The sequence below is a fragment of the Elephantulus edwardii genome, unplaced genomic scaffold (genome assembly GCF_000299155.1).
Source record: "Elephantulus edwardii isolate Elephantulus edwardi_28Jun2011 unplaced genomic scaffold, EleEdw1.0 scaffold00098, whole genome shotgun sequence".
NCBI classification, from domain to species: Eukaryota; Metazoa; Chordata; class Mammalia; order Macroscelidea; family Macroscelididae; genus Elephantulus; species Elephantulus edwardii.
In genome coordinates, this window is record NW_006399848.1 from 6,799,696 (window position 1) to 6,813,171 (window position 13,476).

The 13,476-nt window shown below is 34.9% G+C and overlaps 1 protein-coding gene across 1 annotated transcript in view; it reads left to right on the top strand.

Annotated features, from left to right (window-relative positions):
• AKAP9 (A kinase (PRKA) anchor protein 9) overlaps positions 1–13,476 on the top strand; it is a 163,461-nt gene that overhangs the window by 125,586 nt on the left and 24,399 nt on the right. The window contains exons 26-34 of the mRNA XM_006891494.1: positions 3,730–3,882; positions 4,219–4,398; positions 5,181–6,254; positions 7,530–7,670; positions 8,370–8,855; positions 11,034–11,097; positions 11,194–11,315; positions 12,113–12,304; positions 12,583–12,771. Of these exons, the coding sequence (XP_006891556.1) occupies positions 3,730–3,882; positions 4,219–4,398; positions 5,181–6,254; positions 7,530–7,670; positions 8,370–8,855; positions 11,034–11,097; positions 11,194–11,315; positions 12,113–12,304; positions 12,583–12,771 (2,601 nt within the window). The remainder of the gene's footprint in view (positions 1–3,729; positions 3,883–4,218; positions 4,399–5,180; positions 6,255–7,529; positions 7,671–8,369; positions 8,856–11,033; positions 11,098–11,193; positions 11,316–12,112; positions 12,305–12,582; positions 12,772–13,476) is intronic.

Consider the following 13,476-nt stretch of genomic DNA (forward strand, 5'->3'; position numbering starts at 1 on the left):
TGTTAATACAATGGCTGGCCCTCTTTCTCTAGTTTTTTATAAAGATGACAAATACTCTGTCAAAACCCTCTCCCTCATTAATAACTGAATTCATAGAAACAAAGAGACAGAAAAGTACATGTAAAATGTATGGGCTTGGTTTTTGGTGTTTGTGGTGTTTTTTCATTGTTTGTGGTTTTGTTTTGTTGGTATTTTTTCCTGGAAATAACTTCTTAAGCACTCTTTCCTACACTGGATATAGGTTCACAGATATCTGGTGAAGTCCATTTGTATCATTGTTTTTGAGATATTTTCTGTCACTTGCATAAGCCTGAGTTTTACAAAATTATTTTTTTAAGTTCATTATAATATTTATAAATGCAAGACTAATTAAAATACTATCATGTGGGAGTTGAAAGATGGTAAGAGGAAAAGAATAACATGAAAAAAAGACATAGGAAGACTTTAAGGAAAAAAATACTTTATTAAATTTTGGCTCTCTGTAAAGTTAATGAGAGCTAGCTTAGAAATAGGAATAATAAGTAATTAAAATTTCCTTTATTGAGGACTGTGTAATGGAAAGTGCTAATAAATGTTGTAAGTGCCTGTCTTACTTAATCTTTATACTCACCCTGCAGATAGGCTCTATTTTGGTCCCCATTTTTCAGATGGGTAAACTGAGTCTTAAACTGTTGAGCAGCTTGCTCATGCTCACACAGTAAGTAGGAGAATAAGGATTCAATCCAGAGGAATCTGGGAATAAACAATGCTGTATTATGATGCTGCACTACCAAAGATAAACATCTTTGTATATGTTGCCTTGCTGGTAAAAATATTTCAGAAATTCAGTCAGCATTTATTGAGCTCTTGCTATGTGTAGTGCAATGCTGGCCAACTGTGAAAATAGCCCTTGACTTCAAGGAAATTACTTTCTGATTAAGGAGTAATCACACACATGTAAGAGACAAAAGTAGTTTTAAAAAGAAAGACATAAAATGAAAACTAATAGAATCCAAACAGTATAAGCATCAGTTGGTAGATAAACAAGATCAAAATATATAGCTATCAGTTTCTTTTCAAGCTTAACCTGGTCTTATATTTAGTTGTTACAAGCACAGTAATAAACAGGCTGTGACTGAAGTTGGAATCTGGCTAATTAAGAGGGAAGAATTTCTTATGATGGCATTTTTTGGACATTGAAGTCTGTAATGTGATGCCTAAAGTTCAGCTGTTTATAGTAGGAATGTTAATGACTTAAACCAATATTTCTTACATTTCTTGCGTATGCTAATCACTTGGGAGGCTGGATAAAATGCAGATTCAGACTCTGGGACGAGATTTGAGATTCAGGGTGTCTAGCATGCTCCCAGGTAAGACCAGTTCTGCAGCCCAAGGTGCCACACAGGATAGCAAGGCTTTGGATCACAGAACCAAGATTTCGCCAGAAACTGTTGTAGCAATAATGAAAGTACATATCTGGTAAGATAGGGTGACAATTTTGAACTTAAATAACTATGTATATGTTGATGTTAAACTAAAACCTTGTCATTAAAAGTAATTGTAAAAGATAGACACGGGGTAAATATTATTATATAACTTCAAAAACCATATAATCATTGGAGTTGTCAACAAGCTTACCTGCTAATTATATATGTAGAGCCACTAACAGACATATTTAAAATGTCTGTTAAGTTTAAATACCAGTATTACAGAAACATCTTTAAATATCTTTCACATTGCTTATTAAAACAGGATGAGTGATAGTTTAGGATACAAGGCTCCAGAGATAAACTCCTAAGATTCAGAAACTGGCTTCACTGCTTACTAGCCTCATGACATCAGGGTCCATTACTTGATCTCTAAAATGAAGGAATCATAGTACAGTCTCCATAAGGTTATTATAGGATTTTTTTTAAAGTATTACATATAAAGTCCTTAGTGTATGGCAGGAAGTCATCTACAAATTATGGCTATTACTACTAGTATTGATACTATTTCTTCTTAGACAGTCTTAGGATAAATGACTGAGTTAAATGACTTCTAGTGATCTCTGCTTTGCCGGTAGGAACAGGTGATTCTAATTACATGTCAGCATGTAACCAACATGTGCCCCCTTTCACCTCAGACAGTGATTCATGCGTGGGCTGCTCTCTGAGCCCCAGCCATGCTGCACCTACATTTTAAATTGACTTGGGGGGTGTCAAAATTTATTGCCATTCCAGTTTCTAGATGTATTGATATATGACAGTTGATTACATTCTAGACCATGTCAACAGTCACATTATCTTTCTTCTGGTTGTTTCATTATCTGTGCTTTGAAATAACTGTTGATCCTTTGGCTTTATATACAATCATTTTTAAAGCAAGCAAAAACCCACAACAGTTCTCAAAGGTGAGATATTACTCAATAGGCTGAACTGTTATTTAGCATAAAGGTGACTTCAGGGAATAGTTTCAATTCAGGATTTCAAAAGCAGTTTCAGCCCATAGTCTTGAGAATTCTTAGCCTTGAGAGGTTCCAGAAGTCCAGATTCTTTAAGAATTTTAATCCTGTTCACATTTTTCACCCTTTTTTTAGCATTCATATTCTGTATTCCTGAACAAAACATTAAGTAGTTTGGATTATTTGTCATGTGACAGTTTTTCTTTTTAGGTAAATACACATTTGAAAATCCATTCATGAAATATTTATTAGCTACAGAGCATTGAGCTAAGTGTTTGAGGTTAATTAAACCTTTTCCGTCGTCGATGGAACTTACTTGTAATGTAAGGATATCTTGTTGTTATGTGCCTTCCAGTTGAAACTGACCCATATTTGACCTCCAGTGGGTTTTCAGAGGCAATAATTCACACAGGAGTAGATTGCCCATCTTTCTCCCACTAAGCAGCTAGTGAATTCAAACCACATACCTTTGCATTGCCAGCATAATTCTTTGTCACTAAGCTACCAGAGCTCCCTAGAACTAGTTCTTAATGTTCATCATTAATTTCGGTCTTTGCATTACCACCAGTTAGAGCAGTTGCTTTATAATTAATGATAATCTGTTCTCACCAAAGAGCCAAGACTCTTTTCTCCTAAAATTATGTTAAAACTATACTTTTTAAGTTGGTTTTGTATGCCATCAAGTCAGAAGGTTTTCAGAATCTCATGGGAAGAGATTGCCCGTCTTTCTCCCACAGAGCAGCTTGTGGATTCGAACTGCATGCCCTCAGGATTGCAGCACAAATTCTTAGCACTAGGTCACCAATAACCCCTACACACACATACACACACACACACACACACGTTTCTAGAATTCAGACTTAATAATCTTTCAATCTTCATGTTAGGCGCTGCTTCCTTTTGCTAACTGGGTTCATATCACTTGACCGTTGAAACAGCTGAGCTCATGCTACACCTTTTTGATTTGGTTTAGCTCTTTTATAACAGCTGAACCTAAAAGAACATAAGGAGGAGTCAAATGTGATCTCTTTCCTTTCCTCCCATGATACTTTTTTTGATGTCTCATGAGAAGACACGTTAGGTAGAAAGCAGTTCTTGTACCCTTCCTCAGAAGTTCTTCTCTCATTTGAACTTAACTGAAAACCACACACGTACCTAAGGAAAACCACTTTTCTCTTTTTGTGCCTCATGTTTTTTAAGTATACATATTTTTGACGGCTATTACATCACTCTTGAGAGGAACAGACATTTGTATAAAGTACTTTTGGGGTTATTTTTAAATTCTGCTTTATAATTTTGGTTTTAAGATCACAAACTTAGAAGAACAATTAGAGCAATTTAGAGAAGAGCTGGAAAATAAGAATGAAGAAGTTCAGCAACTGCATATGCAATTAGAAATACAGAAAAAGGAATCTACTACTCGACTACAAGAGCTTCAGCAAGAAAACAAATTATTTAAGGTAACTCATTAAAAACTTACATTTCTAAAGAGTCATCTCTGACGCTTATCTGCCTTATTAAGCATTTGCAACACCAGCTCCTTCACAGAAGTATATTAGCAGGGCTTGTGTGGAACTTGCTTTCAATCCAACCTGAACATTTAAATTAATCACGAATGACATTATTAAGATTTTCATCAAAGCATTTTAATAATTACTGAATAATTATACGAGAAACCTAATATTTTCATTTGTACATTTTAGACTCTGTACTTTATAAGAGCTAATTAATAAAAGAATTATCTGAAAATGACATAGAATATTATATGCAATTAATATGGCTATTTTTATCCCTAGGATGAGATGGAGAAACTAGGATTTGCCATAATGAAATTTGATGTGACATCTACTCAAGACCAACATCATCTCCTTGGGAAATTTTCCCAGATGATACAGGAAAAAGTGATAGAAATTGAACAGTTAAATGAACAAATTACAAAACTTCAGCAGCAACTTCAAATTACAACAGATAACAAGGTAAAATTATCTAAAAGTGGAAATTGAGATTAATTCAAGCTAGAATTTTTAAAGGCAAAATAGTTAAACCTTTTCTGTTTCCTTTTTCATTAAAAAAGCAAATCTTCACTTTTTTCATCTTTCTTCATGTTATGTGTAGTTTTGCCCCGCTTATCAAAAAGTAGGGCCTCTGACAGTATGAATTGGAAAAAAAAGAGGAATTCTCCACCTATATAATTTACAGGCTCTGTTCAACTGTAAGTCATTTCTGACTCAAAGGTGATGAAGAGAACATTTAAAATCAGAGAATGTTCATATTTTCCAAGGGATTTCTGATGGCTCCACTTTCATCATACTGTTGTAAGCAGACATGTTAAAAGGTCTTCCGTTTGATTTTGAGTGGGCTAAGATATGCCATGAGCACCATCTGCTGGAGGAGTTTTATTTCACTACTTAATTCTTCGTTTCTAATATGTTGATGCCCATCTATCATGTCACTATGCATTGGAATTGTCTCAGTGACGGTGGGGTTTTTTAGTTTGACATTTACTCAGCTTTTGAAAAAGGAAATCAGCTTTTAAAAAGGTAAATTATTTTACACTTAGTAGAATTTTCTAAAGATTATAAATGAGGTCTTTTTTGAAGTGTTAGGGTTGGTCTGCATTGAAATTGCAATGATACACCTAAGAAATACATTATTGTGTGCTTATCTCCTTGAAGTTCTGCCTTAAAAAATAATGAAGTCCTTAAAATATATATATACTTATGTAATACATCTGTTACTTTCTTCTCATTAATATCAGGTTATTGAAGAAAAAAATGAGCTGATAAGAAATCTTGAAACCCAAATAGAATGTTTGCTAAGTGACCAAGAAAGAGTGAAAAAAAATAAGGATGAAGAAATAGAACAACTCAATGACGTGATTGAAAAACTTCAACAGGAATTGGCAAATATTGAACAGAAGACCTCAGAAGATACTAATGCCTTCCCAGACGAAACAGATCGTTTAAAACATCAGTTAGAAATAGTAACAGCTGAAAAGCTAGCTTTAGAAAAGCAAGTGGAAGCCACTACAGAAGAAATGACATTCACAAAAAATGTACTTGAAGAAACCAATTTGAAAGTGAATCAGCTAACACGTGAGTTATGTACCTTAAAGAGAGAACATGAAAGCATGAGAGAGATCCAGAGTATACCAGAGAAAAGTATTAACATGGTCGTAGATGTTCCAAGCACAGACAAAACTGAAGTAGGCATAGAGCTGGCTAAGGATACTATTGCACTCGTAGATAAGCAGCCTCACCAATCTTTTGAAGAAGATAGCCAAGTTTCAGTAAATAGTTTGGAAGCGAAGTTGCTGCAACTTGAGAGCTCTGTCAGTGCAAAAGACTTAGAACTTACTCAGTGCTATAATCAAATAAAAGACTTAAAAAAACAAAGCCAGTCTGAAACAGAAATGCTTAAAATAAAGATTGTAAATCTCCAGAAAATGGTTGAAGAAAAGGTTGCTGCTGCCCTGGTGAGTCAGGTCCAACTCCAGGCAGTTCAGGAATATGCTCAATTTTATGAAGATAGATCAGCAGTTTCATCAAAACCTGAAAGGACAAATACAGAGAATTTAAATGAACTAACAAAGAAAGAGATGGAGTCAAATATATCTGCATTAACCTTAAGAATATCAGAATTAGAAAGTCAGGTAATTGAAATGAATACTTGTTTGACTTTGGAAAAAGAGCAAGTACATACTGCAGAGAAAAATGCTTTGGAAAAAGAAAAGAAGCTGCTGGAACTACAGAAGCTGTTGAAGGACAATGAAAAAACTCCTGGAGGAGGTGAAAGGCAAAGAAGCCTTCATACAAACTCTGAAGTCCTTGAGGTTAGTTTGGTTTTTCTTTTTCCCTTAAATGAACAGTGTCCTTTCCTTTGTTCCTTAAGGTGGTTGCAAATTTTTCTGAATTAAATATGCTGATTTTTACCAAATTACTCATTAAAAGGTTTTAGAATTATTAGAAGAATTATTACTGCTGTTAGTATACTGTGCAGTCATACTTTCACCATTACAGTAATGGATACAAACTATATTTTGTGGTCCTTAAATCAAATTATTTAACTCATCAGTGTGATCAGTTAAGTAGAACCTGTAGAAGCAGCTTGAAATACTAATTTTACACATTGAATTTATGAACGAAAATCCAACATTTCTATAAATTATTGTTAAAATCACAATTTAAAAAAAATTTAAGAAAAGAAATATTAATTTAGCAAATGTGCTCTAGGACTTAACTGGGTATTTCCCCCTAATATATATGCTGGTTATGGTCTCCTATTAGTGATGAAAATTACCAGACGATCTTAGTTATGCCTGGGCCTTTGTTTTAAATGCATAAATTTTTTTTATTTAATTAAGCATAATTTTTTTAAAAAAATAATAGACTCACCAAAAGAGTACAGAACCATACTTTTTTTAAAATTTTTTTTAATTTTATTTTTTTTATTATTTTTGTGTGTGTGTACCGTCAAATCAGATCTGACTGGTACAGGAGGAGATTGTCCCTCCTTCCCCAGCAGAGCATCTGGTGGATTTGAACCATGCGCCTCTGGGATTGCAGTGCAGCTTCTTGCCACTAGGCCACTAGAGCTCCCCTAGAACCATACTTTCTTAAGGCTAATCATGGCCTTATGTGTTAAATTACAAATTTTAAGAGAGGGCAAGTAAAATAATGTAAAACTTTGATGCTGTGATATTTTGTTAATAATTTACAAAGTTTTCAGAATATAAGACTAATAATATTTCCCTTTAAATCCCATGAGAGCTTTTCTTTTTTTATTGTCCTCAAAATGATGGTTTGGAAAAAAGTTTCCCAACAAAAGAACATTGATCATTTCAGCTCCTCTTGTATGTAAGCAGACATTTCTGAAAAGTTTCATTAGGATGGATGAGTGCCTTAAAACTGGTTAAGGGTTTTTTTTTTCTTTTCTACCAGTTTATAAAATTCAAATACATTGTTTTCGAGAACAAATTCTTTAAATTTCTCCCATCCCCCCACCCATCAAACAACCCATGATTAATTCCCCCTCCCCCTGCACATCCTCATCCCTCTGCTTCCAGTTTTTAAAAAGTATATTTCTTATATTTTGGACTGCCATTCAGACAACTACTGAGCTATTTCATACCAATGAAGAAAGTGTATTTTGGGGTGAACTTGAGATTCTTCGAGCTGAGTCAGCAGCTACAAAAGAAGAGCTTGCAAGTTACAAAGAAAAAGCAGAAAAGTTTCAAGAAGAGCTTTCGGTAAAATAACTACCATACTTACTAATTAACTTATTCTTTATTAATTTCATGCCAAAGTACTTTCTATAAACAACCCAGACCCATAACTTTAAAAAAAAAAAAATCCAAAACCTATTGTCAAGTGGATTCTAACTCCTGGCAAACCCTCCGTTAGGTTTCTGAGATGAGAAATTTTAACTCTTAGTGGGAATAGACTAACTCAATTTCTCCTCAGGAGCATCTTGGTGGATTTGAGTTACCAAACATATAGCTCATTGTACAGTGCATAGCCTCACTACATTACTCGCGTTCCTTCTGTATAACTTCAAAGCTAGGAAAAAATGTGTTCTGTGTATTTGATAAAAAATTTCTGTGATTATTAATTTCTTTACCATCATTTTCTTTATTAAGAGAATGTTTTTATTCTCTAACTTACTAGTCAAGGAGAAAGACCAGATATCCAATGAGAACCAAAAAGAAAAGCTGATAAAATTTAATCCTATAACTAATGAATGGTCATACATATGTATGAATTTTATTTTATATATATAAATATATATATATATATGTATAGATGTGAAAGTATGTGTTTCAGAAATGGTTTTCCTAATATTCTGAGAAAAATTAAATGAGGAAAGGATTATCCATCCTCTTTCTCTAAATTCTACATTTGATATGAAAACATAATGGCAAGCTCTCCTGTTTTCGATTATATTTTAGGTAAAAGAAACACATGTGAACTTTCTTCAGAATGACTTAAGTCAAGTTAAGAAGGAACTCGCAGAGGCAAAAGAGAAATTATCCCAGCTCTTACAAAAAGATGAGACAAAGGAAAAGGAAAACAGAAAAGTCTGCAGCATTGAACCACTTCCAGTTAAAGTGGGTAAAAGCTCTGCATCCCAGACGGATGAGCCACTCAAAGTCAATAGCAGTGATCAGACCTCACGAATTCATGTTAGAAATGCGGGAATCCAAATCAGCTTACAGAGTGAATGTTCATCAGAAGAAGTCGCTGAAATAATCAGTCAGTTTACTGAAAAAATTGAGCAGATGCAAGAACTCCATGCTGCTGAAATACTGGACATGGAATCCAGACATATATCTGAAACAGACACCTTAAAAAGGGAACATTATATTGCTGTTCAGTTACTGACAGAGGAATGCAGTACCTTGAAGGCAGTGATACAGTGTATCCGAACTAAAGAGGTAAATGTTTTTCAAAATTTGTGTTTTGTAAGTTGTTGTTTTTGTTGTTGTTATGTGCCGTCGAGTCGCTTGTGACTCATAGCGACCCTATGTACAACAGTCCTAAACCCTGCTCTATCCTGTGCCAATCTCATTGCCTCTGACACACCCATCCCGATTACCCCAGTCACTGAATTAATCCACCTTATAGAGAGTATTCCCCTCCTGCGCTGTCCCTCCACTCTGCCCAGCATGATGTCCCTCTCCAAAGACCTGTCTCTCCTTTCAACATGTCCAAAGTATGTCAGGCGAAGCCCCAGAATCCTTGCCTCCAAGGAGCAGCCTGGTTTAACCCTCTCTAGGATAAATCTATTTGTTTTTTTGGCAGTCCATGGTACATTCAGTACTCTTCTCCAGCACCACAGCTCAAAGGAGTCAATTCTCCTTCTATCCTCCCTAGTCATTGTCCAACTCTCTGATGCATAACAAGTGATTGCAAAAACCATGGCCTGTATCAGGCGCACCTTTTGTAAGTAGATCATGATTTTTCAAAGAGAAATAAGTTTGAAGGCTGTTGTTGTTGTTGTTAATTGCCGTCATGTCATAGGTAACTCATAGCACCCTAAGAACAACAGAACTGAACATTTGTATAACTTTCATCGTTTCTCCAGGTTTGTAGGGTTTCCGGAGGCAAGCTATTTCGGAAGTGGATGCCATTCCTGCTTCCAAGCTTGTTTTAATCGGGGAGCTCCACCAAACACTGTCCACCATGGGTAACCAATATCGCATTTGACACATAAGTGTCACAGTGTTTAGTGTCACAGCCACCATGAGTTACAGAGCAGTCTCTTATAATTGTAATAGTCTTTCTATTGTTTGTTGTTGTTGGGTAGCATTTAGTCAACTCTGACTTAATCACGATTCTCTATACCTCAGGTCAAAACTCTGCCTGGTCTGTGCCACCCTCACAATAGCACCTATGCCTAAATCCATTGTTGCATCCACTGTTTCAGTCCATGTCATTGAGAGTCTTACTCTTTTTTGCCTACTTTCTATTCCTATAAGCATATGCCTTTCCCCAGGACTGGCCACTCCACATAATGTGCCCATAGTTTGTGAAGTCTTACCATCTTTGATTCTAAGCCTTACTTTGACTTCACTTTTTCCAAAACTGATTTGTTTTTTTTCTTTTGGAAGTCAAAGGTTGATTGTAAGGTATTAAGGTCTACACAATCAGATACCTTTTCATACTTAGTAAAATTCATGTCATGTTCTCTTGATGCATCATCATTTAGTATTTTGACATATTCTTCTTCAGTTTAAAAATTCCAGATATTAGCATATTTTATTATAATAGTATAATACTTAAAATATCTTTTATATCTGCTCTTTGAAATCAGCTCTCTTCATCATTTCTTTCTCTTCAGTGTCTCTCCAGCCTAAGTTTCAGAGCATTTTTTCTTTCCTGTCTTTAATAACCTTTTCATGTCTTCCTGTATAATATCCTTGATACCATCCCTCAGTTCATCTGATCTTCAGTCACTAGTGTTCATTGCATCAAATCTCTTCCTGAGATGACATCTAAAATCAAGTAGTATATTCTCAAGAATCTATTTTGATTTGGGGAAACTTTTTTCCCTTCTGCTTCAATTTGAAGTTGCATGGTCAGCCTCTAGCCTTTTTCTGACTGATTTTGTTGCGCTTTACTGCGTCTCTTTCCATAAATGTTATCACCTTAATTCCTGTCTTTTCTCTGATTCGAAGTCCTTGTGTATAATTTCTTTCTGTGCTTTTACAGAGAGGTATTTGCAATGAATAAGTTGTTGTACAAAATTCAGTTATGAGATGCTGGCCTAACCTACCCTTAACCCTGTCACTGAGGCATGGTTTCCAGCTACCATTTCTTCTCTTTTTGTTTCCACCTTTTGTATCCCAATGTATTGTGCAACCTTCCAAAAATTTCTTGTGTAGATTTAAAACCTGATGATTTAATCCTTTGAGAGTCTCTTTTTATAATAGTAATATCTGTAAGGGAGAAATTAAAGACTTGTTGAAAACAATGGATAGTTTCATTACATCTTCCAGGAAAGATGTAACAGATTTCATTGATTTTTTTTTTCTGACAGTCTTATAAAAATAAAAATATACATGGGACTAAAGTTTTATTAAAGCAAAAACGGTTTTGTTTTTTCTAATTAGGGATCCTCCATTCCTGAATTAACACATTCTGACTCTTACCAAAATAGAGAAATATGTTCCAGTGGTAAGTTACATAAATTTCTTGTATTTTGATAGTTTTAAAAAAATAAATAAAAATAGTATTTTATTACATGGTAAATGGTTGCTTTCTTTATTTAAGATTCTGGATCAGACTGGGGTCAAGGAATTTATCTTACACAAAGTCAGGGATTTGATGTAGCATCAGAAGGCCAAGGAGAAGAAGCTGAAAGCTCAACTGATTCTTTTCCAAAGAAAATAAAGGTACTAAATGACATATACCTGGTAAGCTTAGCCAGTGAACTGTCTAAATTGAGCATAGTATTTAGAGTTTAGGTAATACGATCATCTCTGAAATAAAAACTCTATAGCTAGAAGGAAACTTGTGGATCAATTGAAGCTTGTTTCCCTCTTTTACAAATAATAAAATACAGTGTGTTTAATGAACAGTTGAAAACTTTTAAAATAATTTTCCTTGAAATTTTTGTTTGCAAAAATTATTAAAATAAAGGGAGCTCTGGTGGCCTAGTGTCAAGAAGCTGCACTGCAATTCCAGAGGTATGCGGTTCAAATCCGCCAGATGTTCTGCTGGAGAAGGAAGGGCAATCTCCTCTTGTACCAGTCAGATTCTATTTGACTGTTGTTGTTGTTGTTGTTGTTTGCCGTCGAGTCATTTGCGACTGTACACGCACAAAAATAATAAAATTTGAAAATTAAAAAAATTATTAAAATAGTCTCAATTACTTAAGTTACTTATATTCATGTATTTCTTTTTGCTTAGATCAGTAGCTGTTCATCAGATATAGGCAGACCACATTAAGTAAATAGAAGGAACTTCCAAAGGAATATATAAAGTCATTAATCTCCTTTGTTCCCTTCACCTTCCATGAGAAGAAGACATCAGTGATGGGGAACTGGGGTTTCCTGTCTGTAGTGACTTTACTATATCAGTCAAACTAGATGAAGTTATCTGCATTAGAATGATTTCTTTTTCTATGTCTCTTATTTTTCTGTGCCTGAAGAACTTGTCTTAGTTCTGACTTTGAGGTTCTGGTTTCTAGGGTTTACTGCGAGCTGTTCATAACGAAGGTATGCAGGTGCTCTCTCTGACGGAGTCCCCCTATAGTGATGGAGAAGACCATTGTCTTCAGCAAATCTCAGAGTCTTGGCTGGAAGAGAGGAGAGCTTACCTCAGTACAATTTCATCTCTTAAGGATTTGATTACTAAAATGCAGGTGCAAAGAGAATCTGAGGTACTCAATGAGTATTATGGAGACAGATTGGTTTTTTTTTAATTTATGTTATTATATATTGTACTATTTTAAAGTGCTTTTCAAATTTAATTCCTTTTTATGCCATATTTCCACATGAATTAGTATATATTATTTAAATGTTCTCAGTCACCTACTTGAAAATAAGTTATGTTCTCAAGTTTATAATAGTATTCTGGTTAAGTAGATTAACCATTATTTTAAAATATATTTAAAAAGTTAAGGCACTAAATTAACTTTTGATTCTTTTGCTCTGCTAGGCTTATGATAATTCTCAGTCTCATGAACATTTCTCAGACTGGCGAGGTGAACTTCTTATTGCCCTTCAGCAAGTTTTCCTAAAGGAGCGCAGTGTATTAGCAGCTGCATTTCAGACTGAACTGACGGTTCTGGGTACTAGAGATGCAGCTGGTTTATTAAACTGTTTGGAACAGAGATTACAAGAACAGGTATTAACATGAAATATGTTTTCATAGTAATAAGAGACTAAATTACTGATTAATTTTAGAGGCTAAAGTTCCATGTGAAAAGTAACATTTATCAAGAACCAGTAAGACTATTTTGAAGATAAATTGTTACTTGGAATGTTTGCCTTTATGTTAGAAAATAGGAAAGACTGAAAAGAAATGAGACTCTCATCCTCTTCAGGAAGTTAGAAAACTAAGAACTAATGAACTTAAGTAAAGTCACTAACTCATTACTACTGAGTCGGAACTGACTCATGGCTAACACTTCAGCAGGTTTTCTGAGGCTGTAAATCACACAGGAGGAGACTGCCCATCTTTATCCCACAGAGCACCTGGTGAATTCAAACTACCAGCTTTTGATTGGCAGGCAACTCCTTACCCACTATGCTGCTAGAGCTCCCTTAATAAAGTTGTCACGTAGTGGCCTTATGAAAAACAGACCTAAACCCTGCGCTGTGCTGTGCCGTCCTTTTCATCTCTGACACACCAGAGCCCATTGCTGAAGTCACCATGTCCATCCATCTCAACGGGAATCGTCTTCTCCTTCACTGACCCTCCCATCTTTCCAATCCGCATGTCCCTTTCCAAGGAATAGCCTACCTTTGCTAAAAAAAAACACAAAAAGAACTAAAATAATGAAGAAAAAAGAAATTAATGCAATGTATATACTGTTACAGCAGACTGAAC